Source organism: Taudactylus pleione, unplaced genomic scaffold (genome assembly GCF_031769625.1).
Source record: "Taudactylus pleione unplaced genomic scaffold, aTauple2 ptg000036l, whole genome shotgun sequence".
Classification (NCBI taxonomy): Eukaryota; Metazoa; Chordata; class Amphibia; order Anura; family Myobatrachidae; genus Taudactylus; species Taudactylus pleione.
In genome coordinates, this window is record NW_028284438.1 from 5,234,031 (window position 1) to 5,261,916 (window position 27,886).

General features: G+C 43.9%; 1 protein-coding gene across 2 annotated transcripts in view; it reads right to left on the reverse strand.

Annotated features, from left to right (window-relative positions):
* Nucleotides 1–27,886, reverse strand: part of PDE5A (phosphodiesterase 5A) — a 198,272-nt gene that overhangs the window by 30,586 nt on the left and 139,800 nt on the right. For both annotated transcript variants that reach the window (XM_088452221.1, XM_088452220.1), the window contains exons 12-14: nt 9,779–9,925; nt 6,491–6,616; nt 5,091–5,185 (exon numbers count right to left, since the gene is read on the reverse strand). In XM_088452221.1, the coding sequence (XP_088308347.1) occupies nt 5,091–5,185; nt 6,491–6,616; nt 9,779–9,925 (368 nt within the window). The remainder of the gene's footprint in view (nt 1–5,090; nt 5,186–6,490; nt 6,617–9,778; nt 9,926–27,886) is intronic.

Below are 27,886 nucleotides of genomic sequence, written 5' to 3' on the forward strand. Positions count from 1 at the left end.
AGTCTGACCTGCTTCCACTTTAGGTCTAGCCCTTTATTAACATAATCTTTTTCTTTTGCCTCTGAAAATATTGCTCTGTTTAGCGCACTTATGGTAAAACTACTCATCAGACTGTCTTTACTGCATATGTCACCGATGTAAAATATGTCCCATTTTAAGAATCTCTGGGACCTTCAATTCAGTACTTTTATAGGAGAAAGAAGCTATTGTGTCTATTTCCTATGGCCCTAGAGTAACAATCATTATGTATCGCTACATATTCATAATCATGTGCAATATAACAAGCCGGGGCTCCTCTGGGAGTAAAGGTTTTCTCCCGCTCATTGGCAGCCTAATGCTGGCAGCTAACTGGTTAAAGTGCAATGTGCATGCCAGTTTAGCTTTGCTGGTACCATTGCTCGGAGCAGCTAGCGACATCCTGAGAGGAGAAAGTCTATGCTTTTCTACACTTGTTTAATAGAGGTATATGGGAATGGCGGTAAGTGGTTTAGGGACCTATTTACTAAGCAGTGATAAGAGACAGAGTGAAAAGTGATAAGAAAGTGATAAGGTGCCAGCCAATCAGCTCCCAACTGTCATTTTTCAAACACAGTCTGTGAGATGACAGTTGGGAGCTGATTGGCTGGCACCTTATCACTTCCTTATCACTTTTCACTCTGTCTCCTAACACTGCTTAGTAAATAGTCCCCTTAGATTGAGAAAAGCGGAGCCAACGCTTTTTTCTGATTCATAAACAGACCTCTCTTTACCTGCAAAAAAGCAGGAAACTCCAGTCATTGCAACCTCTCCATCCCTTTATCTCACAAATCGAGATCTCTTTTTTCTACTTCACTGCAAAACTAGGAACATTCTACAAGAACTACCGTATATGTAGTGTTATCACCATGAATCTACTGTCATTTATTAGGGTATAAACATGTTCCTAATGCTAGTGTATCCAGTTGTTAATGTTGACAAAACTTTCCAACCACTTGCAGACAGGATTCTTAGTTTCAAATTAAGATTACAGTCCTTTGTGGTCATTTCAATTTCTGCCAAAGATTTCTCTAAACCGTTTCTTCAAACAAACACAAATACCAGTGCATCCCCCTATTTTTAGGTATTCGTGATGACAAGGAAAGCACTAGTGTTGCATATTGTACAACTGCTATACATCTCCTCTTACACTGACAGATGTCTGGAGAAATTTAGTCTGCTCCATTCCAAACCACAAAGGCTACAGCTTTTTATTTGGTTCTAAAGCAGTTTTATGGTTTATAATTGTTTTTCACCGGTTGTCATAGTTTTGGTTGTGTAATCGCACACTGTTACTTAAATGTCTTTCAGTGGAAGTTTCTTGGTCCAATTACTAGAGATAAAAGTACATGTGGATTCAGACATATCATTTAAATCTTACACTGAATTGCTGGTTTGGGCAGAAACCATTAAACATTTATATGTCAAAGTCAGATTCTCTCCTTGAGACAGTAAGAAAAATGAAGGCACATTTGTCTAGAGTTAAATAAAATTTGGTGTTGGCTAGTGAAGTGGGCAATAAGAAGGCTTGGTAGCACAATCTTTGAAATTGTGATAGTGGGAGGTATAATATTATTATGTACCTTCCTCCTTACTGCCAGTGCCAGATTAATGTCCACATGGGCCTGGAGCTGAAATTTATGATGGGCCTATTGTATGCCGCTGAAGGGGGTGGGACAAGTGCCGTAGCAGTGTGACTGGTAATGTGGGGCCATGACCAGTGCGGTGTGGTTTACATAGGGGTGTGGCCAGTGCAGCATTCTCCCAGGACGCTCCAGGCAGTGCTGCATTTTCAGGTGCCGGTGGCCTCAGTACCTCTACGCAACGGCATGACGTTACGCACTTAAGAGGCACGGGGCTGGCACAAGGTGCTCCGGAGTTAGCCCTGCTATGCCGCTGACTGTGCATGTGTGGGCCAGCACTCCTGTGCAAAGTATAGTGCTATAGCGTCTGGTGCACTCCTAATTACCTCTGGCTGTGAAGGGCGGGAACCATGTAGCAGTCGAATGGGCGGCACTCTGGATGACTTGTATAAAACACATTAAAATCCATTTAAGTTAACAACATTTCAGAACTTGTATTCATCCTTTCAGTAATCCTGACGAAAGAATAAATACAAGTTCTGAAGCGTTGATAACTTAAACTGAGTTTTAGTGTGTTTTATAAAAGCCGTCCAGAGTGCCGCCCATTTGACTGCTATATATATATGTGTATGTGGGTGTGTACATACATACACACCCACATACACACCCACATACACGTAAATTGTGTAGGTACAGGGGCTTGAGGCACACTTAAGGGGACTGAAGCAGGTGTGGTGTAGTATGTTGACAGTCATGAAAATGTCGACATTAGGGTTAGGCTACATGGGGGGGTTAGGCACTAGGGGAAGGTTAGAGTTAGGCTACGGGGGGAGGAGGATAGGGTTAGGCACTAGGGGGAGGTTACAGTTAGACTGCGGGGGGAGGAGGTTAGGGAAAGGCATTATAAGGTAAGGGGTAGGCATTAGGGTTAGTGAGGTCATGACCCAATCCAGAAGCCGTGCTGGAGTCACTGCAGCCATTAGGAGCAGGTCAGTGAGCGCTGGGCCAACAGGGATGATATGTCGACATTCCATCACTATCTACATGAATGTTCGACACGGACAACTTCAACATTATGACCATCTTGACATTCTCCTATTAACATGATGAATGTTTACATATCATTCCACATCAGCTTCAGTCCCCTTAAATGTGTCTGAAGCTCCTGTACCATCCCTATTTACCACCATGTGTGTGTATGTATATATACGCACACACGTACGTGCATATATATACACGTGTGTGTATATATATACATATACACACACATACATATATTCACACAAGTACGTACATATATGTATATATATACATACACACACATACATATACACACACACAGACACAAGTACGTGCATATATACACGTGTGTGTGTGTGTGTATATACACATACATATCCACAAACATACATTTACACACATACATATACACACACAAGTACGTACATATATGTATGTATATATATATATATATATATACATACACACGCATATATATACACACAGACACAAGTACGTGCATATATACACGTGTGTGTCTGTGTATACACATACATATACACAAACATACATTTACACACATACATATACACACACTCAAGTACGTACATATATGTATATATATATATATATACACACGCATATATATATACACACATACACAAGTACGTGCATATATACACGTGTGTGTATATAAACATACATATACACAAACATACATTTACACACATACATACATATATATACACACACAAACAAGTATGTGCATATATATACACATATATACAGTACATGTGTGTGTATGTATATATATATATATATACATATATACACACACACACACATATACGTGTGGGTGTATATATATATGTGTAGATACACAAGCTCTTATACCCACCTAATATTATAGATAGATAATAGATAATTAAATACATATATAGAGTAGACAGAGGCCAGACATTACACTGACCTGAGTAAAGCTAATCCTGACATGCTTGGCTGAGCTGCCTTCCCTCTTCAACTAGGCACTTGACACCGCTTTGGAGTAGGATGGTTCAGGAGGCGGAGCCTCGGTATAATGGAGGTGGAGCTTCGGCGGGGCTTCCGAGGTGGGCGGGGCTTCAGCGGCCCGCGGGTGGGCGGGGCTTTGTCCTGGCCTGTCGATCCTCCAAGAGGAGGGGAACGGGTGGGGACCGGGGAGGTCAGAATGGGCTAAGCTCTATTTATGACAGCCATTAGGTGAGAGAGCTGGCTGAGCTGTTCCTTAGTGTTGACAGGAAAGAAAAAACTTTTTTTTCCTGCCTGCACTGCAGTCGGTGTGGGCCTATTTTCAATGGGAGGCCTGGAGCTGTAGCTCCACCCGCCCCATTGTTAATCCGGCCCTGCTTACTGCCATACTGTCTATCCCCAATCTATTACACTAGGGGACAAAAGGATGCTCTTTCTGTACTTTGAAGCCTTGGGCAGTATGCAATTAGCCCCAAACACTGTATGGGTGATAATGAATCCCCCGGGGCAATCCAATTAGCCACGAAGTCCGGCCTGATGCCGGCACTTATCAAAGAATTTTTTCGGGACCTGATGTCCCGAAAAATTATCCCTGAAAGTGCAGTTTTTTCATAAGCGCAATGGCGAAAACACATAGGTCTGTGAACTTGTCACGGATACTATGGGGTAAATTTACTAAAGTGAGAGTTTTTAGAAGTGAGTTTTAAAAGTGATATTGCCCATAGCAACCAATCAGATTCTACTTAACATTTAACTAGCACCTTCTAGAAGATAATAGCTACAATGTGATTGGTTGCTATGGGCAACATCACTTTTAAAACTCACTTCTAAAAAGTCTCACTTTAGTAAATTTACCCCTATGTGTTTTTGGGCAAATTATCCTATTTTTTTTGCCCGAAACAATAGGATTTTGTGGAAAAAAAGACCATATAACTGCACTGAACCACTTACGCATGAAGCATTTATATTAATATTCAACACATAGCACATCTGGTAATGTAAAGACCCATGGTGCAATAATTTTAGAATCTTTTTGTTATAAACAGAATTTAATAGAAACACACTGGAATTAATGGTTATTTGTTGTTGTGCAGGAAAGTCCTGGTAGTGTCCTGTCATGCTGCCATAAAACAGGACAGTGTTACAATTATTAGAAAGTTAGGTAATAGCTCCAAATTTAGATTCTTTTCAAATCATTTATATTGTAAGTGAGACTTATGACAATTGCCTCAGATGCCTTGTACTTGAAACAACACCATTGTGAATACAACACAACAACAACACAGTCACACCTTAAAGTGGTTCCTCTAGCAAAACGCAGTGCACTCACCGCTATATCAAATTACTGGTATGCATTGCATGTACAATGTAGTATACTAAAAATACAACAAGTGTTTTAAAAGCAGGTCAAAATTATATAACACATACTAATCTATAGCCAGCAAAAGTGTACTGCCCAGTGTTTCACATCAGCAATACTCTTACCTCTGTATAAAAGAGTTGTTGACTCCTCTGTGATCCAAATCATGGCTTAACGTGGCAATCAGCAGTGATAAAATCTCCAGATCACTCAGCTTATTCTATAGGAAAAATGACAATGACGTAAATTAAATGAATTCATGTGAAATGCAAAATCTGGGGAATGTTACAGTACACAATGGCCAACTTGTCAATGGATGCAAAAATGTAAATCATAAATACAATAATTAATCGTTTATTTTTGGGACATACTGTAAATTACAAATTAATACTTGACATCTAAAAACATGTAACAAAACATTTCATTGACAATTTCATTATATTGTGAAATTTTTCATGATATTTTGTCTTATTCTGGTTTTGATTACTTCTCTTCATAACACCAGATTTTGCCCATCACCAATTAGAAAAGAGAAGGGATTTCCCCCAAGCTCTTCCCATATAGTGGGAGGCAGACTGTACTGTTCACAGGGCAGGAGGATACAATCCATCAAGTCTGATACAAGCATTTTAAATAAAGGCACCATGAATGTTATGGAAACAGCTATATAATATTAATAGCCGCTAGCCACAAACTAAAAGAGAGAGCAACATGAGGTCTCCAACATTCCAGCTTTACGATTTTGACTATAAATTTTCTTAAAATAGTCCCATAGTGAAATCTGTCATGTCATGCACCAAATGTGTGATATTTGCCTGTAAATGTTCGGTGAACAGATGTTACTTGTAATTGTTCTGTAGAACATTGCCTCAATTCTCATCTTTGCACACATGCCTCTGATTTACTAGCTTAAAGATTACTTCACACACTAAGTTAAGGAAGCAATATGGTTCATGTACTGTAATAATACTACATATATTTGATGGTATGCGGTTAATATCCCGACAACTGGGATGCTGGCTGCCCAAATCCCTGCGCCGGGATGTCGATCACCGAGGCAACACCGGCGCTGGAATCCAAATATATGACTGGGGATGCCGACGCCGGAATCCCGATTGGAAGGACACATAGGCAAGGAGGGAGGTTAGGGTTAGGCACCCCCCGTGGAGGGTTAGGTTTAGTTTCGGTGAGGGGGAGTTAAGGTTAGGCACCACCCCCTAGGGAGGTTAGGGTTAGGCACCACCAAGGGAGGGTTAGGGGGAAGAGAGGGGTAGGGTGGTTGCTATACTTACCTGCCTCTATCGGGATCTCTCATCATCGGGCTTCCGGCATCGGTATTTCACCCGGGGGCTATTCAGCCGCCGAGATATCTTACCCATCCCATATATGATAACTAACCAGATCAGGATCTTTCCACAGGTCTCCATGGATATAGTACCACCTTTTACAATCCACGTTGATAAAAATTTTATATTTGTAAATACTTTGCCAAAATAGAAAAAGCCGCTTGAAGTTAGTCCTGTACCTGAATTTTGCCGGTCTTTAGGGCAGCAAACATGCACTGTGCTGTATTGAAGGCATGTCTCCAGTTGTGATAGGCTACATTCTTCCTGTAATTTTTTTTTACACTTAGAATCCACCTACATAGAGTCTGTATATACAAGGATAGGAAACTTTAAATCATCATCAATTGTGTTGTCATTATGATACACATACATATATACTTATATATGGTGACACAACAAATACTGTAGTTTAATGCAGTTATATCTTGCTGTAAATAATATAGTGTATTACTATAAGCAAGGCCATATGAATAAAGCGACTTCATAGGTAGATGATCTTGATGTTGCCCTAGAAAGATAACAGAACCCTTGTTTCACAGTAAGCTGCTCTCTGAAAGTAAATCTAAAACACATAGGGCAAAAAAAAAGAAAGAATTATCTTTCACTGATCATCTCCAAAATAATACAGAGTGGTGGGTGGTCCCTGGGTAAATTGGCTGCCAGCAATAAGCTGTGACTTACAGTATCGCAAGTCGAAAGAAAAACAATCTTAATTTTAATAACAAAGCATTGATCATCCTGAAATAACGGCAGCATAAGTAGACATGTGGTAACTAGCTTCCCCATAAGAGACCCAGCGATGTTCACTGCCAGGGAAACCCTGAATCCAGTAAAAATTACCATGACACCAGATTTAAGACTCTTCTTCCATTGATAAACAGGTTTTGTAATGCTAGATCAAACATGAGTCCAAATTATAATCCCAAATCATAAGATTGCAGCTTTTGATGTGGTCCTAACAGTCCCTAAATGAACACTGATCTTGGACCTATGGGCCTGATTCAGAGCCGCTCGTAAGCGGCCGCTCGTTCGTTCCGACCGATGTTCGCACAACTGCGCATGCATACGGATTTTAATACGCATGCGTGAACCAGTCAGTGCGGCCGAAAATCGTGTGCTCGCTAAATAGCGAATGCCTGCTATTTTGAGTGACAGGAGAAGGCGTATGTGGGTGGTAACAGGGGAAGGTGCTTGAAAACGGGGAGTGGAGATCAGAACGCAGGCGTGCCTAAAGGTCAAAACGGGCGTTTTAAGGGTGTGCATAATTACTAAAGTAGCGTCATCGACCACGTCACTTGGTTGTTTTATAGTTAGAACTGCTCGCATGATTGTGGTAGGAAAAACCAACCACAAGAATAGCGAGCAGTTCATACGCCGTCCGATGTACTCGATTAATCTAATAGCGGACATGACGTATGATGCGAGCGGCCAGGGGGCGTTTTTCTTCAAAATTACGTTCGCATGTTTTGTTCGCTCGTTCAGACATAGAGGCGTGAACAGACCGCAAAGAGCGAATGGTTAATTTAAATAGCCAGCCCCTTATTCTGGACGAGCGAGCGCAAATAGCGTCCGGCTCTGAATCAGGCCCTCTGATCGCTCTGATAAATAGTGCATTCCAATTACCCCAGAACTGCAGGGAATACGATCAAAGGTATTATACCAACAAAGCATCAATGCATGTGTGCACAACCTCACTAAGGGTTCTATTTACTACAATCCACATTTGTAATGCAGATTGTAGTGTGATATTACCGACTGAATTCGCAAATTCAGGCAATATCACAGGGATTTACTACAAATCCCTTGCAGGGACAGAGCTTGCGATAAAGCTCTGTCCCTGCGAATCCCCTCCGCACACTTATCACGGTATTTTCGGCAAAAATACCGTGACAAGTGCCGACGCATGTCCCGACCGACTGTTGCTAAGCCCCACACCCCGCGGTCGCGGACCCCCCCGACCACCGGTCCCTGGACTCAGGTAAGTTTTTTTTTTTTTGTACTATTTTTTCTTTTCTTTTTTTTAGCAGAGATCAGCTTGTGGTCTGTTTAGACCACACAGCTGATTACTGGGGCCGGCTCTGGGTTCTGATCTGCCCGTTAGAGCAGAGCAGGAGTCCGGTAACCGGGGGAGACCCTGGATAACGCCACCTCCAGGTGGTGTTATTATCACAGGGCTTTCCCCGGTATGTTTTCATCACATTTCCCATTACAATTATGGGAAATGCGATCTGATTACTAAAAATAAGCGATAATTAGGGCTTGGAGTAGAATTTTACGAATTGTACTCCAATTGCCCTGTAGTAACTTTAGGTGATACTAACATAATGTGAAAAGGCTGTGAAAACACCCTTTTTTACTTTATTTTAGTAAAAATAATGTTAATAAATAGAGCCCTATGGGGTCTACGTACTAAGCCTTGGAGTGAGATAAAGTGGATGGAGAAAAAATACCAACCAATCAGCTCCTAACTGTACTTATTCAAATACATGACAGTTAGGAGCTGACTGCTTGGAGCACCATTTAAAATGAGTAACAAGTGATAACAAGAAAATCACTTGTTGATAAATGAGGCCCACAGTCTATATAGTGACAGAAGCTGAGTGGCTGGTACTTTATCTCCATCCACTTTATCTCTCTCAAAGGGGAGATGTACTATAAATTGGAAAGTGATAGACAACCAGCCACTTAGCTCCTAACTGTCATGTCACGGGCTGTGTTTGAAAAATGACAGTTAGGGGCTGATTGGCTGGTAGTTTATCACTCTCCAGTTTATCACTTTCCAGACATCTGCCCCACAGGCTTAGTGTCATAGATAAACTGTGCCAACACACAGAGTCATACTGGCACCTGTTGCTGGATATGAAATGCTGCTGAGGAGCTACTGAAGGGGAAATGTATAAAATTTTGGAGAGAGATAAAGTATCAACCAATCAGCTTCTGTCATTTTATAGGCTGCATTTGAAAAATGACAAAAGCTGATTGGTTGGTACTTTATCGCTTTCCAGTTTATCTCTCTCCAAAATTTCATATATCTCTCCCAAAGTCCCTTAAGCATAATGTTACATCCAGGACGTTTAAGGGAGTTCAGGGCACAAACTCACCAGGACATCACCAGGTGAGTACTAATAGCATTTGGGGAAGTATAATAGGCACAATGGCACAGATCAGTCTGCAACAAACTCAGCAACATTTATCTTACAATCAATGCGGTTGGGATGGCTTCATGCTTCCAGACATCTCAGAGATAACTTGATTAGGAAATTTCTCTTCATGATTACAGTAGCACAAATCACAATTACAAAGAAATGATTTAATGTGAACACATGGGTGTTCCCTGGCTATATGGTAGTGTATTTCCTCAGCTTAGGACATTGCTAAAGTAAAGTGTCCAGAACAAACAGACCACAGAGATTAATAGATAATATATTAGTCCCAAATCAAAGACATTGTCTACACACTGTCCCTACCTCGTATTTCATTTGGAAGGGTTGCACAAGATTGAGGTCTGTGAACATTCGACTTGTGGCTAATGTGGTTTCCATGTCAGAGAGCTCAAAGTCACTGAAGTAGAAGTCTGTTAATCTAAGTGATTGTGCAGATGGCACGACCGTTCCCTATAAGAGACAAGAAACATCAATTAGATCTCACAGATCTCATAGGTGAGCAGCATGCAAAATATTATCCTCTGTTTAACTTCGTTGTCTGCACATAATACAAACACATATGGGGTAATCTTTATTTGTGACAACTGGTGTCACGTGGTGCTAGTAGTGTGGCATGTAACAGAAAAAGTACTCTCCAGCACTGATAGGAACACTTACAGTATAAATTGTATTTAAATATCAACTACAGATAGTGTCTATGACTCTGTTTCAAGGCTGTAACTAGGGTAGTGCAACCAGTGCCATGGCACAGGGCACTGCAGGGCAGGGGGCACTGTTTGGGCCTGTCAATTTTCCTGTTTATTATCAGTCTCACTTGTAGCTTCCTCCTCTTTTATCCCCAGCATCTCCTGGCCTCCCCTATCTCTTCCATGGCTCTTCCTCATGAAGCCATGGCCCTTTTTCAGGTGCACTATCTTATGTCCCTATTTATAAAATGGGGGGGGCGCACCAATACTCTCTTTTTCACAGGGCACCAAAAAGTCTAGTTACGGCTCTGCTCTGTATTACTATTTGGGGTAATACTTTTGGTTCCCAAGAATGTGAATCATCTATGAGAGTTATGTTTGTGACACTGTGATACACAAAAGAATACCATACTCACACAAAGGGGTCTATTCATGATGTTTGGACCCTGATAATTAATCATAAGTGCTCCGGTACGGAGACAGCTGATCCAAAAATCATATCTCTCCGAAGTGTTTCACTGTTCCTTTCGGAGAAGTGAAGCTAGGGGGCATGCATGACTTACAGGTCACGCATGCGCACAATAGCCCTGACGTCCGGCGGAAAGAGCAGGACAGGGACCGAGAGATCCGAAAGGATCCCTCTTCACTACCCGAAACTCCTTCCCATCGGGAAGGAAAGGGTTGCTCACAGTGAGCGGGAGCAAACACCATCTTCAGATAGCGAAAGCTCCCGCACTCAAGCTCCGAAAATATTGTATTTTCGGAGCTTGCTGAATTTTGTCCACATACTAGTGTATGGAGACAGCGGGCCATTCTGCAAGAGGAAGGTAAGCAGGAGATATCTGTGATACTAGTGTATGGGGACAGCGGGCCATTCTGCAAGAGGAAGGTAAGCAGGAGATATCTGTGATACTAGTGTATGGGGACAGTGGGCCATTCTGCAAGAGGAAGGTAAGCAGGAGATATCTGTGATACTAGTGTATGGGGACAGCAGGCCATTCTTCAAGAGGAAGGTAAGCAGGAGATATCTGTGATACTAGTGTATGGGGACAGCAGGCCATTCTTCAAGAGGAAGGTAAGCAGGAGATATCTGTGATACTAGTGTATGGGGACAGCAGGCCATTCTGCAAGAGGAAGGTAAGCAGGAGATATCTGTGATACTAGTGTATGGGGACAGCAGGCCATTCTTCAAGAGGAAGGTAAGCAGGAGATATCTGTGATACTAGTGTATGGGGACAGCAGGCCATTCTTCAAGAGGAAGGTAAGCAGGAGATATCTGTGATACTAGTGTATGGGGACAGCAGGCCATTCTTCAAGAGGAAGGTAAGCAGGAGATATCTGTGATACTAGTGTATGGGGACAGCAGGCCATTCTTCAAGAGGAAGGTAAGCAGGAGATATCTGTGATACTAGTGTATGGGGACAGCAGGCCATTCTTCAAGAGGAAGGTAAGCAGGAGATAACTGTGATATCTCCTGCTTTACCTTCTTAAAAAATGGCACAATAACTTAATTTCCACAATTGCAGGTAAAAATTTTCAATTTAAGTGAAATTAAGTGATGATGAATAGGCCCCAAAGTGAGCTATATAAACCAGGAGTGTCCAACATTTAATTGTTTATTATTTATTTCAAAGTATAGAAATAGCGAGATACGTGTATACTATGATATTTGTACACTTATCTCCATGACAATTTGCTACTATTTAAAAAGCACCAGGTATAATCTCTTGACTTTAATTATAAATACACTGTTGTTTCAATTTTTACCTTTGGAAATAGTGATACACCCCGCCCTCTTTCATCTACATACCGGCAGCAGTGATAGCCGGTATGTAGGTGCACTTACCTGCAGAGACAGCTCTTCTGATAAGAGCTGTCCCTGGCGAAGAGAGGACTTCCGGGTTCATGACCCGGGAGTTCTATTGCTCATGCGCGGCCATCGGCCTGTGCACAAACAACAGGGGATGGAGCCATCAGGTTACCCAGAAGTTCAATAATTGACAAATCTGTGTCTGATGATGCGTCTCAGTACAAAGGGCCTGATTCAGCAAGGAATGCACGGATGCAGACGCATGCAATCGATCGACGGTTTTCCTCTGAGCATGCATCGCAGTGCGCGAATCGGCCAGTGCGATGGAGTATGCATACGCAGGGAGTCTGCAACCCCAGGGATTTGATTGACAGGAAGTGCCATTTATGGGTGGTGACAGGGGAGTGGTTGGGCAAACGCAGGAGTGCCTGTGCGTTTGGTCGGCGTTTCAGGGGCATGCATAATTAAGCCCTTGCGGTAGCGGACGCAGCCTGAGGTCTAGTTGCACACAGGAAGTCTCGCTATGTCTGCGAGAGGGTCAGGTCTACCACTATTGTACATATGGGTCCAATGGTTCTCGATGTTACCGATGTTTCCTCTGTCTTGCCAGGTATAGAGGATGCAAGTAAAGGTGAAGTGGGTGGTATTATGTAGTGCTGGGCGTCTACGTATTCTGCTGTGATTGCCATGCGTATGCATTCATTAGCATATTCTCGCAGCGGGTGCGTGCATCTACATGAATTTGCAAAGCTACAGGCGGCTGCGACATTTGCATATTTTTGCACAGTCGCTTCATTCAAATATGCAGTTGCGACGGGATTTGCACCCATCGCTGAATCAGACTCTTTATGTACTATAAAGCAGTTGTTACTTGGCACTGTTCTTCTTCTATGGATTACAGTTCACTCTATGTTTTGTTGATCATTTAGAGGAAATAAGGATACAACAAACCACACTAATATATACTGTTTACTGCCCCTTAAGGCTTCCACTTAACAAAATAAAAGTAAATTGTCACTATACTCTTATTTATTTGCATTAAATTATTATATTGTTCTCTATATTCTGTTAATATAGCAACAAATTAAATTTAGAAATGCTCGGGTATTCCCGCCAGACTCTGATCTCACTTCGAGGCTGAATGTCATCCTCCCGACATCGGATTCTCGCAGACTTGGATTCTATATAAGGCGCTGCGGACAGGACTCAGCGTCATTTCACTGTGATGCAGGCTGCTGTTTGCTGCGCTGTGCTCTGCTGTTTTGGCTCAGGCTGTGCTGTGTCCACGAGTGGCTGTACTGTAATGTGACTGTGTATAGGGGGCACACTGCACGCTTCTGGGTACTGCGCTACACTCTGCTGTGTTGGATGTGCTGAGACTCCGGACTCACAAGTGGCTGTTCTGTATATAAAGTGACTGTGTATAGGGGGCACACTGCCCGCTGCTTTATGCTGCGCTATTCTCTGCTGTAAATTGTACTGTTTGGTGCGCTTTCTTCAAGCACCACTATAAGTCCTGTGATCCACACAGTTTAACCTGAAGAGCAAGTTCAAACACAGAAAAACAAAAAATATACTGTAATTCTGTTGTTTGTACATTTTGGTGCGCTTTATCCTAGGGTGTTTTCTCCACGTGCCTCTATAAGCTCTGTGGTCCACACAATTTGAGGGTAATAATACTCTAGGAACAAAAAAAGGCCCAAATTATGTGATTTTAGCTTTTTATGTCAATTTAAAAAAAAATGCAAATCCAAATCCAGATGACGAATCAGATCCAAATCCAAATCCAGAAAAAAATGGTATGGCGTGCACATCTCTAATACAATGGCTGATTGAAAAGTAATGAGAGTGCCTCTGTTTTTCTGTTCCATAGGTAGACGTAGCATCGCTACTGTATGCTGGTTATTGTGAAGCTCATACATCTATGTGTCTGAACCTGTTGGACTGTTGTAGTCTTCTTTGTAAGTTTCGTCATGTTGGATGAGGAAGACGTGTCTGAGATTACGTCAGAGATGTGTGATTGAATTTTGTGTTAAATTTGGAAAAAGCGTAAATGAAACTAATGAAATGTTATGGCAAGCATACGTGGAGAAACAATTAGCCGTGCTGCAGTATTTCAGTGGTGGAAGCACTTCAAAGAGGGTAATACGCAAATGACTGACAAAGCGCGCCCTGGGAGACCATCCACCACGGTTACAGAAGTCAACAAAAGCTGCGGAGATGTTGCAAAATGACAGAAGGTTAATTTTACACAAACTTTTAGCTTCACTTGGCATCTCATTCCAATGGGTTCAGCATATTGTGAAAAAGGAACTGAAAATGCATCGCGTGTGTGCCAGGTGGGTACCCAGAAATCTCACACAAGAGCAGATGCGACGTTGAGTCGAATCTTGCAAGAACACTGGGCCCGATTCAGACCCGCTCGCTAGATGCGTTCACACTCAGCCATCAGCTGCCAAAGTATGCAAATACCTCGATCGCACGGCAAGACATTAGCACATCCACTATGTCTTGACATGCGATCGCGGTGTGTATATAGACGCCTACCAGCCTGTCTTAAGATGCCCACTTTCCCTTAGTAATACATGTCATCTCCAGGAAGTGTATTCAACAATCGGTAACATCGAGTAACATCGGACCCATACGCAGCACTTGTGTGTAATTCAGCCATGTGACGTGTATTATGATGCTGCGTCTTAATTATGCACGCCTCTGAAATGGCGTTAAGACGCACAGACACACCTGCGTTCGCACCACCACACCCCTGTTTCCATCGACCAACCCCTGTCACCACCCACAAATGGCTCGACCTGTCACTTATTCTAGTGAGGCGTCTATGTACAGGGTGCGAACGCTTCCCAATCGCATGGACTAGTTCGCGCATGCGCACTGCGTCTTATACCCATATTGCAAACATCTGCAGGCTACGTGCGAACGCAGCCTAGTGAGCGGGTCTGAATTGGGCCCATTGTTTGTATGTTAGAGAGAACACCCGATTTCCTGAAATTGATTGTGACGTGTGACGAATCGTGGATCCGTCATTACGATCCGGATTCCAAACAGTTCAGTGTATGGAAACACAAATTTGTCTCTGCCCAAAAAACGTATGATCCTACAGCACTGGGTTCCCTGTGGACAGACAATTAATGGTGACTACTATGCAAACGTCCTGAAAACCCATTTGCGTGGAGCAATGAGTAAAAAAAGACCACAATGCCCGACCACATGTTGCTGCTGTTGCATTGGCAGCACTGACTGAAATTAACCACTTAACTGACGAATTCTTTTTTCAAAAACCGCTCCAAAATTGTCAAGAACATAATTTTAAACTTATCCATCACTATTTTATTTGAAAATTTTTATTTTTTTAAAACACAGTATATCATAAAAATAGCGATTTTTATGTTATACTGTAGTGATGGCCATTGACATCTGTACCATCAATAGTTCAACCATCGTTAGAAGCCATCAGTTGTTTAGCGATTGGTTGAGGAGATCTGTGTAGACCACAACTGCCGATGTTTCCTAAACATCGATTGTGGGTTGCCATCGATGGTGCAACATTGATGCCCACCAGCAATGGCAAACTTCTTGTTTTCAGTCAGACCATCGATGGTTTGCAAACCATCGATGGTCGGTTGCCATCCGATATCTATCTATATATATATATATATATATATATCGAACATATATATATATATACATACAGTATATATGTACATATATATATATATATATATATATATATCTGCTGTTGCTTACACACACGTGTATATATATATATATATTATATATATATATACACATGTGCGCCTAATCAGCTGTGTGTGATTCGTTTATTCTGGAGTGCCGCCGTGTGGATTACACACATACATATATATACATATGTATATATATATATATATATATATATATATAGCAGATACAAAGAACCAGCACATCCAGTAAATTAATGCAAAAAAAATCTGTATTCAGATAGCAGCAAAGAGCGGCAGCATGAGTGATAACAGTCACTGATAGAGTCCAAACAGGGTGAAGTATAATTAAATGGTATACTTAATAGAAACCAGGGTGGTCACCAAACTGTCAGTATGCATCTCACCGGACCCTAGAGCAGCAAGCCTAATCTCGACAGCTGTTTCGGCGCTGCATGCGCCTTTATCAAGAGCAGCGCCGAAACAGCTGTCGAGATTAGGCTTGCTGCTCTAGGGTCCGGTGAGATGCATACTGACAGTTTGGTGACCACCCTGGTTTCTATTAAGTATACCATTTAATTATACTTCACCCTGTTTGGACTCTATCAGTGACTGTTATCACTCATGCTGCCGCTCTTTGCTGCTATCTGAATACAGATTTTTTTTGCATTAATTTACTGGATGTGCTGGTTCTTTGTATCTGCTATCTACCACTATCATATGTACCGTGCACTCCCTCAATGACTCTTTTAATGAGTGCTACTGGGATTTGAACTTCTATATATATATATATATATATATATATATATATATATATATATACACACATATGTGTGTAATCCACACGGTAGCACTCCGGAATAAACGAATCACACACGGCTGATTAGGCGCATATGTCTATATATATATATATATGTGTGTGTGTAAATATATATATATATATATACACGCACACACACATATATATATATATACACACACAAGAACAGTTCATCTCTGCACCTCATCAAGTGAAAATAGTATATGGGGGGTGCTCCTCCTCAGGTCAAAAGGGCAGTTCAATAATATATACAAATACCACACACAAAAAAGAACGTGGAATGAGGGCACTCACCAAAAAATTGAAGATCAGCTTATTTTTAATCAGAGCATCAAATTAGTAGTTCATACGTGCTACAAAATACCGACGTTTCGGTCCAGACAAGGGCCACTCCCAAGGTGCAGCAATCCAAAAATCACCAATACATCCTGGGTCTACTGAAGTCACAGACTAACTAAGCACATCGGATAGTACATAGTGCAGTCTCCCTGGGCCCTGTTATATAGCCAACACACTCATACCCGGTAGGCAATCAGTAATCAAGCAAATAAGTAACCAGCCACTTACCAGCATGTTAATTATCAAAACAACAGCCAAGACCATGAAGTACGGTGGGCGTAAGGAACCAATCAGGTTATCCACCGTCCATCCCGCACAGTGTCAACCCTCCGGCGCAACACGCTGACGCACCGTTGCTGGCGCGCTCAGCGTGACACGCTCCAAACGTCCAGCAGTGATGCGCGCTACACCATGTGGTTCGCACAATACAAAAAAATATTCCAAGAAAATTTTTCATTTAAGCCCCGTGGGGCAATGGTGTCTAATCGAAAAATCCATCTGGCTTCCAATTGGCTCAGGCGTTTCGCACGGTCACCACCACGAATATCAATCGGGATGTGGTCAATAATCTTGTATTTCAGACAGGATAGTTGATGTCGAGCTTCTTTGAAATGCCTGGCGACAGGTTGTTCCATCTCTTTGCCTAAAAAGGGCCGCTCTAATCGCCGACCTGTGTAAGGCCATACGTTCACGGAACGTACGTGTAGTTTGGCCTACATAAAATAGTCCGCATGGACACATGATGATATAGATGATAAATTGGGACGTGCAGGTCAACACATGCCAAATAGGAAACTTGTGACCCGTGTGTGGATGCTTAAAATAATGGCCACTCTCCATGTAGTTGCAGGTGGTACATGATGTGCACTTGTAACATTCAGGTTTTTTCTTTTGCATTAGAAACGAAGAAGAACTGGAAGGGAGACTGGAGATGTTTGTTTTCACTAGGATGTCCCTCAGATTTTTACCTCTGCGATAGGCAGGCATCAATCTCTTATTCTTAAAGACGGGTAAATCTTTGTCGCCTGCTACAATAGGCCATAGGCCTTTAGCTGCCCTTGGTAATACTGGGCACGCTAACGTATATTCAGTGATGAGCGGAATTCTCTGATCTTGAGACGAGGTTCGATCTGTGGGTAAAAGAAGTCGTTCACGTGGAACACAAAGTACTTCTTCTTTGATTTTAGTTAAATCAGAGAGTGGATACCCTCTTAGAAGAAACTTGGAAGTCATAGATTTTAACGTATGATCTAATGCTTTCGGGTCGCTGGTAATGCGTGCCGCCCTCAGCATCTGGGATTTAGGAAGTGACTTCTTGAGGGCTGGTGGATGGCAACTACTGTGATGTAGGAGAGTATTGCGGTCTGTAGGTTTGTTATATAAAAAAGTATGGATTTTGCCTTGTTGCAGATGGATCGTGACATCTAAGAAATTGATTTGAGTGTCACTAATCTGATGTGTAAATTTAACCGGGTTGTCTTGGAGATTAATGTTGTCAATCACGTGCAGCAACTCATTCTGGGAGCCAGACCAAATCAGGAAGAGATCATCGACGTATCTTGTATAAAAAACAATATTTTTGGAGATGTCATAGTTGTCAAAGAAAAACCGTTGTTCCTGTGCGAACATGTAAACGTTGGCGAAGGACGGAGCGACATTTGAGCCCATAGCGCATCCAGTGCACTGTAAGAAAAATTTGCCGTTATGGAGAAAGTAATTATGAGTTAAAGTAATCCTAAGGAGAGACAGAAAAAGGTCTAAATTTAAGGCGTCAAAATTCTTGCGGATCAAAAATGATTTCATGGCGTCCAGGCCACCAATGTGTGGAATGACGGTGTAAAGGCTTTTTACATCCAATGTACACAACAGGCTTCCGCTAGGAATATCGGGAAGCGCCTGTAGTTTCAGGAGTAGTTGTGTAGTATCCTTAAGGAAAGTTTTTTCTTGCATGATCATGGGTTGGATAAGAAAATCCAGGAATTGGGCCAATGGTTGCATAAGGGAATCCCGGGCAGAAATGATTGGCCTCCCTGGAGGATTATGCGCATCCTTGTGGATTTTCGGTATTGTGTATAATATAGGTACCCTAGGATGAATCTGTATAAGGGATACCATGAGTTTCTTGGTAATAAGACCACCTTCAAATGCTGTATTAAGAAGAGCCACTAGTTCTTTTTGATTTCTAGTGGTGGGCTCATGTTGTAACCTGCTGTAAGTGGAGGTATCCATCAGCTGCTGATCAATTTCATGTAGATATTTATGCACATCCATCACAACGATGCCACCGCCTTTGTCCGTCGGGCGGATTACTATATCTGAATACCCCGACAGGCTTTTGAGAGCTGTCCGTTGTGCTCTGTCTAAGTTGTAATAAATTTTGTGAGGGGTATTGTTGAATTTATTTACCGATTCATCTAAAAGTCTGGAAAATGTTTTTAAGGAAGCATTGGAGGATGGTGGGTCAAAGCTGGACACAGATTGTTTTTGATAAAACTCCAAAAACGGATCTACGGCTGGTGCAGGTTTACCCTGGAAGTATTGTTTAACTCGGGGATTCCAGTTAAATCGATGCAAGTTAATTTTCCATCGGAAATCATCATGAGGGTTGGAAGGTACAAAAGAAAGTCCTTTACTGAGAACACTGATTTCTGTTGTAGTAAGTGTTCTAGAAGAAATATTGAAGATCAAGTCCTCTTCCTTACCACTGGTGGCTTTGCTGCCTCTTTGGTTTTGGCCGCCACGGCGCGTGGGCTTGGTCCCAGACTGTCTACCCTTGAACGGGTAATTCGGCCTAAAGGGCCTGTTTTATTAGTATCTCCCTCGTCGGAGTCGTTGATGGCAAAATCGCTGTCGCTATTTGATTTATATGAATCACTTTGGCCTTGTCTCTGCCGCCACGGTTGCCGCCCCCGATAATTAAATCTAGAGGGTTTCGTACCTGATCCTGTGAGCCAGCTATATACACGATTGTCCTCATAATCAGACTGCACCGTTTGAAGTTTATTTCTTTTGAATTTTAACAGGTCAGCTTGATGTTGTTCTAATTGTTGTTCCAATTTATCCCAGGTCTGTTTATATTTTTTATCCTCCAGTGTAGATTTGTGTTGTAATTTAAAATCTGCTACTTTATTTTTAATGCTTTGTAGTTCTTTATTGGATTCCTGGATGACCAGAAGCATAAGATCGAAGCTGCATTTGTTTAGTATGGCGATCCAATTTCTACAAAACTCAGCAATGTTACGGCCAATCGTAGGAGTGTTTTTAATTCTGAAGCCTCTTGGGATGAGTTTAGCTCTGTAATAGTCAGATAATGATGTTCCATGGAGCAAGAAATCAATTTCTCGTTTCTTCCATTTGAGGATTTGGTGATAAACATCTTCAGTGCTGAGGGTATGTTGCACAGACTCAGGGGTTGCTTGGAATAAAATTGCAGAAGCCTGTTCATCAGAGAAACTTTTGACTTCACCTTTCAATTGATGTAAAGTCAGGAACGAGACGGGGTCTTGATTTTGCACAGTGGGCTCCATGTAGAGAAATAATATCGTGCTAAAGCTGAAAAAGTTAGATGGTGCACTGCAATACACCAGCGTGGATATTTAGAGAGAAAACAAAGGCCCTGATTCAGAGCCGGACGCTCTGACCAGAGCGCTCGCTCTGAATCAGGGCCCACCTCCATAATTATGGAGCGTCCTCCTGGACGCTCGTATAGCTGTGGATCACCGCCCACAGCATATATGAGCGTGCAGGATGATGGTCGCGATGGTCTTGACCATCGCCACTGCGAGCCGAAGCCTGCGGTTGAGTTTCTCAACCGCAAGGCCTGGAGTGATTTTGGCTCTATTAGAGCCAAAATCACTCCCACTGACATCACTAGTGATGTCAGTGGGGCCGGCTTCTGACGGTAGGCGTTCCCTTGGCACGCCCACCAAAGGGGGCGTGCTGTCAATCAACACACGCCCCCTTTGATCAGACACAACGAGCGAAGGAAAGTCCTTCGCTCGTCGCGTCTCGCGCATGCGCACGATGGAGCTCCCTCCATCGTGCGCATGCGCAGTGCACACCATCGACCCACTTGCGAGCGGACAGTCGCTCGTGAGTGGGTCTGAATCAGGCCCAAAGTCACTTGATAAGGGAAAAAAAAATCACAAAATTTTGATTGTATTTATTACTATATTCAGTTGTCTCTATATTATGTGTCCAGCTTTACACACCTCTGCACAGTAGCCTCTCTACACTTTTATCCATACGCTGTGCACTGCATGCAATCCTCTGCTTTTAACATTTTATTTCCATATCACATTCACTTTACACTCCTTTCTTTTTCTTACAGCCGCGCTGCGCGGCTATTACATTACACATTCCTTTTGCTTTACATAGTCTATCACTGTTCGCAGCTGCCGGAGTCCCCCGATGACGTCACAAGCCTAGCGTCGGAGTTGCTAGGTTACCCCAATCGGAGTTCCCCGCTTCCGCCGGATGCTGGGCTGGAACTCGTGGTAGAGACGCCCGGGCCCGCCGCCTTGTCCTTTCAGCACCTTTTCACTTACACAGCTCCTTATTTAAGGTAAGCACCAGTCACTTTGTGTTTGATACCAGATGTACAGTCCTGATGAAAAGGTCTGCGGACCTTGAAACGTTGACATATTGCTGTACTGTTTTTGCATCATGATATAAGTATATACATTTTTTCTATTTTCTAAAAGCGAGTGCCTCCTGTGTTTTGTTCTCTTCCCTTGGGGGTTGCTATACCTCTCATAGGAGAAACATCATGTCTACATATATATATATATATATTAGGGGTGAGCGGGTTCGGATTTCTGAAATCCGAACCCCCCCGAGCCCCCCCGATCCGAGTCCGATCCGAGTCAGGCTCGACTTTTCCCGCCTGACTCGGATCTGACATCGAGGCAAAACGTCATCATCCCGCCTTCCGAGTCTCGCGGGTTTTGGATCCTATATAAGGTACCCGCGTCGGCGCCATTTTCTCACTCGGCTGTGGACAGTGAAGAGGGAGGGTGGGAGTTAGTGCTGTGTAGTGTAGTGTAGTGTAGTGCTGCTGTTGTCCACTACTTCAAAGTCCATAGGGGCTGGCTGTGTTGTGCTGTGCTGCTGTTGTTAATAGGGGCTGTGTCCACTACTTCAAAGTCCATAGGGGCTGGCTGGACTGTGTTGTGCAGTCAGTTCTCCATAGGGGCTGTGTCCACTCCAAAGTCCTGTGCAGTGTCCCAGTCCTAAAGGGGTGCTGTAGTGTTGTCCAGGGGGTGCTCTGTCCATCAGGGGTGCTCCCCCCAAGTGCTAAAAAAATAATATATTTTCTGTGTTTGTGAATTGTGTGCGCAGTAGCCGCACGTGCATCAACAAAGTAGTGCCAAGCGTGCGCCTGTGTCATAAGTAAAGGGCCGGCTGGCTTGACCGTTAAAGGGTGCTGTAACCCCCGAAAGTACACTCCAGTCCAAACCAAAAAAAAATTATTTTCTGTGTTTGTGAATTGTGTGCGCAGTAGCCGCACGTGCATCAACAAAGTAGTGCCAAGCGTGCGCCTGTGTCATAAGTAAAGGGCCGGCTGGCTTGACCGTTAAGGGTGCTGTAACCCCCGAAAGTACACTCCAGTCCAAACCAAAAAAAAAATTATTTTCTGTGTTTGTGAATTGTGTGCGCAGTAGCCGCACGTGCATCAACAAAGTAGTGCCAAGCGTGCGCCTGTGTCATAAGTAAAGGGCCGGCTGGCTTGATCGTTAAGGGTGCTGTAACCCCCGAAAGTACACTCCAGTCCAAACCAAAAAAAAAATTATTTTCTGTGTTTGTGAATTGTGTGCGCAGTAGCCGCACGTGCATCAACAAAGTAGTGCCAAACGTGCGCCTGTGTCATAAGTAAAGGGCCGGCTGGCTTGACCGTTAAGGGTGCTGTAACCCCCGAAAGTACACTCCAGTCCAAACCTAAAAAAAAATTATTTTCTGTGTTTGTGAATTGTGTGCGCAGTAGCCGCACGTGCATCAACAAAGTAGTGCCAAACGTGCGCCTGTGTCATAAGTAAAGGGCCGGCTGGCTTGACCGTTAAGGGTGCTGTAACCCCCGAAAGTACACTCCAGTCCAAACCCAAAAAAAAATTATTTTCTGTGTTTGTGAATTGTGTGCGCAGTAGCCGCACGTGCATCAACAAAGTAGTGCCAAGCGTGCGCCTGTGTCATAAGTAAAGGGCCGGCTGGCTTGACCGTTAAGGGTGCTGTAACCCCCGAAAGTACACTCCAGTCCAAACCAAAAAAAAATTATTTTCTGTGTTTGTGAATTGTGTGCGCAGTAGCCGCACGTGCATCAACAAAGTAGTGCCAAGCGTGCGCCTGTGTCATAAGTAAAGGGCCGGCTGGCTTGACCGTTAAGGGTGCTGTAACCCCCGAAAGTACACTCCAGTCCAAACCTAAAAAAAAATTATTTTCTGTGTTTGTGAATTGTGTGCGCAGTAGCCGCACGTGCATCAACAAAGTAGTGCCAAGCGTGCGCCTGTGTCATAAGTAAAGGGCCAGCTGGCTTGACCGTTAAAGGGTGCTGTAACCCCCGAAAGTACACTCCAGTCCAAACCAAAAAAAAATTATTTTCTGTGTTTGTGAATTGTGTGCGCAGTAGCCGCATGTGCATCAACAAAGTAGTGCCAAGCGTGCGCCTGTGTCATAAGTAAAGGGCCGGCTGGCTTGACCGTTAAGGGTGTTGTAACCCCCGAAAGTACACTCCAGTCCAAACCAAAAAAAAAATTATTTTCTGTGTTTGTGAATTGTGTGCGCAGTAGCCGCACGTGCATCAACAAAGTAGTGCCAAGCGTGCGCCTGTGTCATAAGTAAAGGGCCGGCTGGCTTGACCGTTAAGGGTGCTGTAACCCCCGAAAGTACACTCCAGTCCAAACCTAAAAAAAAATTATTTTCTGTGTTTGTGAATTGTGTGCGCAGTAGCCGCACGTGCATCAACAAAGTAGTGCCAAGCGTGCGCCTGTGTCATAAGTAAAGGGCCAGCTGGCTTGACCGTTAAAGGGTGCTGTAACCCCCGAAAGTACACTCCAGTCCAAACCAAAAAAAAATTATTTTCTGTGTTTGTGAATTGTGTGCGCAGTAGCCGCATGTGCATCAACAAAGTAGTGCCAAGCGTGCGCCTGTGTCATAAGTAAAGGGCCGGCTGGCTTGACCGTTAAGGGTGTTGTAACCCCCGAAAGTACACTCCAGTCCAAACCAAAAAAAAAATTATTTTCTGTGTTTGTGAATTGTGTGCGCAGTAGCCGCACGTGCATCAACAAAGTAGTGCCAAGCGTGCGCCTGTGTCATAAGTAAAGGGCCGGCTGGCTTGACCGTTAAGGGTGCTGTAACCCCCGAAAGTACACTCCAGTCCAAACCTAAAAAAAAATTATTTTCTGTGTTTGTGAATTGTGTGCGCAGTAGCCGCACGTGCATCAACAAAGTAGTGCCAAGCGTGCGCCTGTGTCATAAGTAAAGGGCCGGCTGGCTTGACCGTTAAAGGGTGCTGTAACCCCCGAAAGTACACTCCAGTCCAAACCAAAAAAAAATTATTTTCTGTGTTTGTGAATTGTGTGCGCAGTAGCCGCACGTGCATCAACAAAGTAGTGCCAAGCGTGCGCCTGTGTCATAAGTAAAGGGCCGGCTGGCTTGACCGTTAAAGGGTGCTGTAACCCCCGAAAGTACACTCCAGTCCAAACCAAAAAAAAATTATTTTCTGTGTTTGTGAATTGTGTGCGCAGTAGCCGCACGTGCATCAACAAAGTAGTGCCAAGCGTGCGCCTGTGTCATAAGTAAAGGGCCGGCTGGCTTGACCATTAAAGGGTGCTGTAACCCCCGAAAGTACACTCCAGTCCAAACCTAAAAAAAAATTATTTTCTGTGTTTGTGAATTGTGTGCGCAGTAGCCGCACGTGCATCAACAAAGTAGTGCCAAGCGTGCGCCTGTGTCATAAGTAAAGGGCCAGCTGGCTTGACCGTTAAAGGGTGCTGTAACCCCCGAAAGTACACTCCAGTCCAAACCAAAAAAAAATTATTTTCTGTGTTTGTGAATTGTGTGCGCAGTAGCCGCACGTGCATCAACAAAGTAGTGCCAAGCGTGCGCCTGTGTCATAAGTAAAGGGCCGGCTGGCTTGACCGTTAAAGGGTGCTGTAACCCCTGAAAGTACACTCCAGTCCAAACCAAAAAAAAATTATTTTCTGTGTTTGTGAATTGTGTGCGCAGTAGCCGCACGTGCATCAACAAAGTAGTGCCAAGCGTGCGCCTGTGTCATAAGTAAAGGGCCGGCTGGCTTGACCGTTAAGGGTGCTGTAACCCCCGAAAGTACACTCCAGTCCAAACCAAAAAAAAAATTATTTTCTGTGTTTGTGAATTGTGTGCGCAGTAGCCGCACGTGCATCAACAAAGTAGTGCCAAGCGTGCGCCTGTGTCATAAGTAAAGGGCCGGCTGGCTTGACCGTTAAAGGGTGCTGTAACCCACAAAGTACACTCCAGTCCAAACCAAAATAATAATTTTCTGTGTTTAGCCGCACGTATATATCAAATCGATATAACATAAATGGAGGACCAAACTTTCTCCGATAAAAATAAAATAGAGAAAGATCAAGAACCACTTCCTCCTAGTGCTGAAGCTGCTGCCACTAGTCATGACATAGACGATAACATGCCATCAACGTCGTCTGCCAAGGCCGATGCCCAATGTCATAGTAGAGGGCACATACAATCCCAAATGGCAAAGTTCAGGAAAATGACCTTGAAAAAGACATTTAAATCAGCTGAAGAGAAACGTAAACTTGCCAATATGCCATTTACGACACGGAGTGGCAAGGAACGGCTAAGGTCGATCCCTAGTATGTTCATGACTAGTGGTTCAGCTTCACATGACGATGGAAGCACTCCTCCCACTAAAAAAATCAAAAGAGTTAAGCTGGCAAAAGCACAGCGAAGAACTGTGCTTTCTAAGAAGATATCACAAATCCCCAAGGAGAGTCCAAGTGTGGTGGTGGTTGCGATGCCTGACCTTCCCAGCACTGGACGGGAAGAGGTGGCTCTTTCCACCATTTGCACGCCCCCTGCAAGTGCTGAAAGGAGCACCCACAGTCCACTTGCTGATATGCAAATTGAAGATGTCACTGTTGAAGTACAACAGGATGAGGATACTGGTGTAGCTGGCGCTGAGGAGGAAGTTGGCGAGGAGGATTCTGATGGTGATGTGGTTTGTTTAAATCAGGCTCCGGGGGAGACAGTTGTTGTCCGTGGGATGAAAAAGCCCATCACGGTCATGCCTGGGCAGAAGACCAAACATTCCACCTCTTTGGTCTGGCAATATTTCTATCCAAATCCGGACAACAACTGTCTTGCCATATGTACCATATGTAAAGGTGAAATAAGTAGGGGTAGGGACGTCAACCACCTAGGAACATCCTCCCTTATACGGCACCTGCAGCGCGTTCATAAAAAGTTACTGTCAAGTTCAGAAACTTTGGCTCAGACCGTAAGCAGTCCAGGGACACCTAAATCCCGTTGTCCTGTTGTATCCAAGCGCCTGCAAACCACACCGTCAACTCCCTCCTCGTCAATTTCCTCCTTAGTCAGGATCGGAAGTAGTCCTGCAGGCCATATCACTGGCATGACTGACTCTCCTATCCGGGATTCCTCCGGAGGATCCTGCATTGCTACGCCTACTGCTGCCGCTGCTGCTGTTGCTGCTGCTGCTGGGAGTCGTTCATCATCCCAGAGAGGAAGTAGGAACACCACTACTTTTACTAAACAATTGACCCTCCAACAGTCCTTAGCGAGGAGGATGAAGTACGACAGCAGTCATCCTGAAGCAAAACGTATAACTGAGGCCTTGACTGCTATGTTGGTGTTAGACGTGCGTCCGGTATCCGCCATTAGTGCAGTGGGATTTAGACAATTGATGGAGGTAGTGTGTCCCCGGTTCCAAATCCCGTCTAGATTCCACTTCACTAGGCAGGCGATACCGAGACTGTACAGAAACGTCAGAAAAAGTGTCCTCAGTGTCCTGAAAAATGCCGTTGTACACAATGTCCACTTAACCACGGACATGTGGACAAGTGGAACAGGGCAGACTAAGGACTATATGACTGTGACAGCCCACTGGGTAGATGTATCACCTTACGCAGCAACAGCAGCAGCGTCACCAGTAGCAGCATCTCAGAAACGCCAGCTCGTTACAAGGCAGGCTACGCTGTGTATCACCGGTTTCAGTAAGAGGCACACCGCCGACAACCTCTTAGAGAAACTGAGGGAAATCATCGCCCAGTGGCTTACCCCACTTAGACTCTCCTGGGGATTTGTGATATCTGACAACGCCACCAATATTGTGCGGGCATTACATCTGGGCAAATTCCAGCACGTCCCATGTTTTGCTCACACAATAAACTTGGTGGTGCAGAATTTTCTGAAAAGCGACAGGGGCGTGCAGGAGACGCTTTGGGTGGCCCGAAAAATTTCTGGCCACTTTCGCCATTCAGCGACTGCGTGCCGAAGACTGGAGCGCCAGCAAACACTCTTGAACCTGCCCCGCCATCACCTGAAGCAAGAGGTTGTGACGCGGTGGAACTCAACCCTCTATATGCTTCAGAGGATGGAGGAGCAGCAAAAGGCCATACAAGCCTATACATCCACCTATGACATAGGCAAAGGAGGGGGTATGCACCTGACTCAAGCGCAGTGGAGAATGATTTCCGTGTTGTGCAAGGTTCTTCAGCCCTTCGAACTTGCCACACGTGAAGTCAGTTCAGACACTGCCAGCTTGAGTCAGGTCATTCCCCTCATCAGGCTTTTGCAGAAGCAGCTGGAGAAAGTGAAGGAGGAGCTAAGACGGAGCGATTCCGCTCGGCATGTGGGACTTGTGGATGAAGCCCTTCATTCGCTTTGCCAGGATTCCAGGGTGGTCAATCTGTTGAAATCAGACCACTACATTTTGGCCACCGTGCTCGATCCTAGGTTTAAAGCCTATGTGGTGTCTCTCTTTCCGGCCGACACAAGCCTGCAGAGGTGCAAAGACCTGCTGGTGAACACACTGTCAGCTGAAGCGGA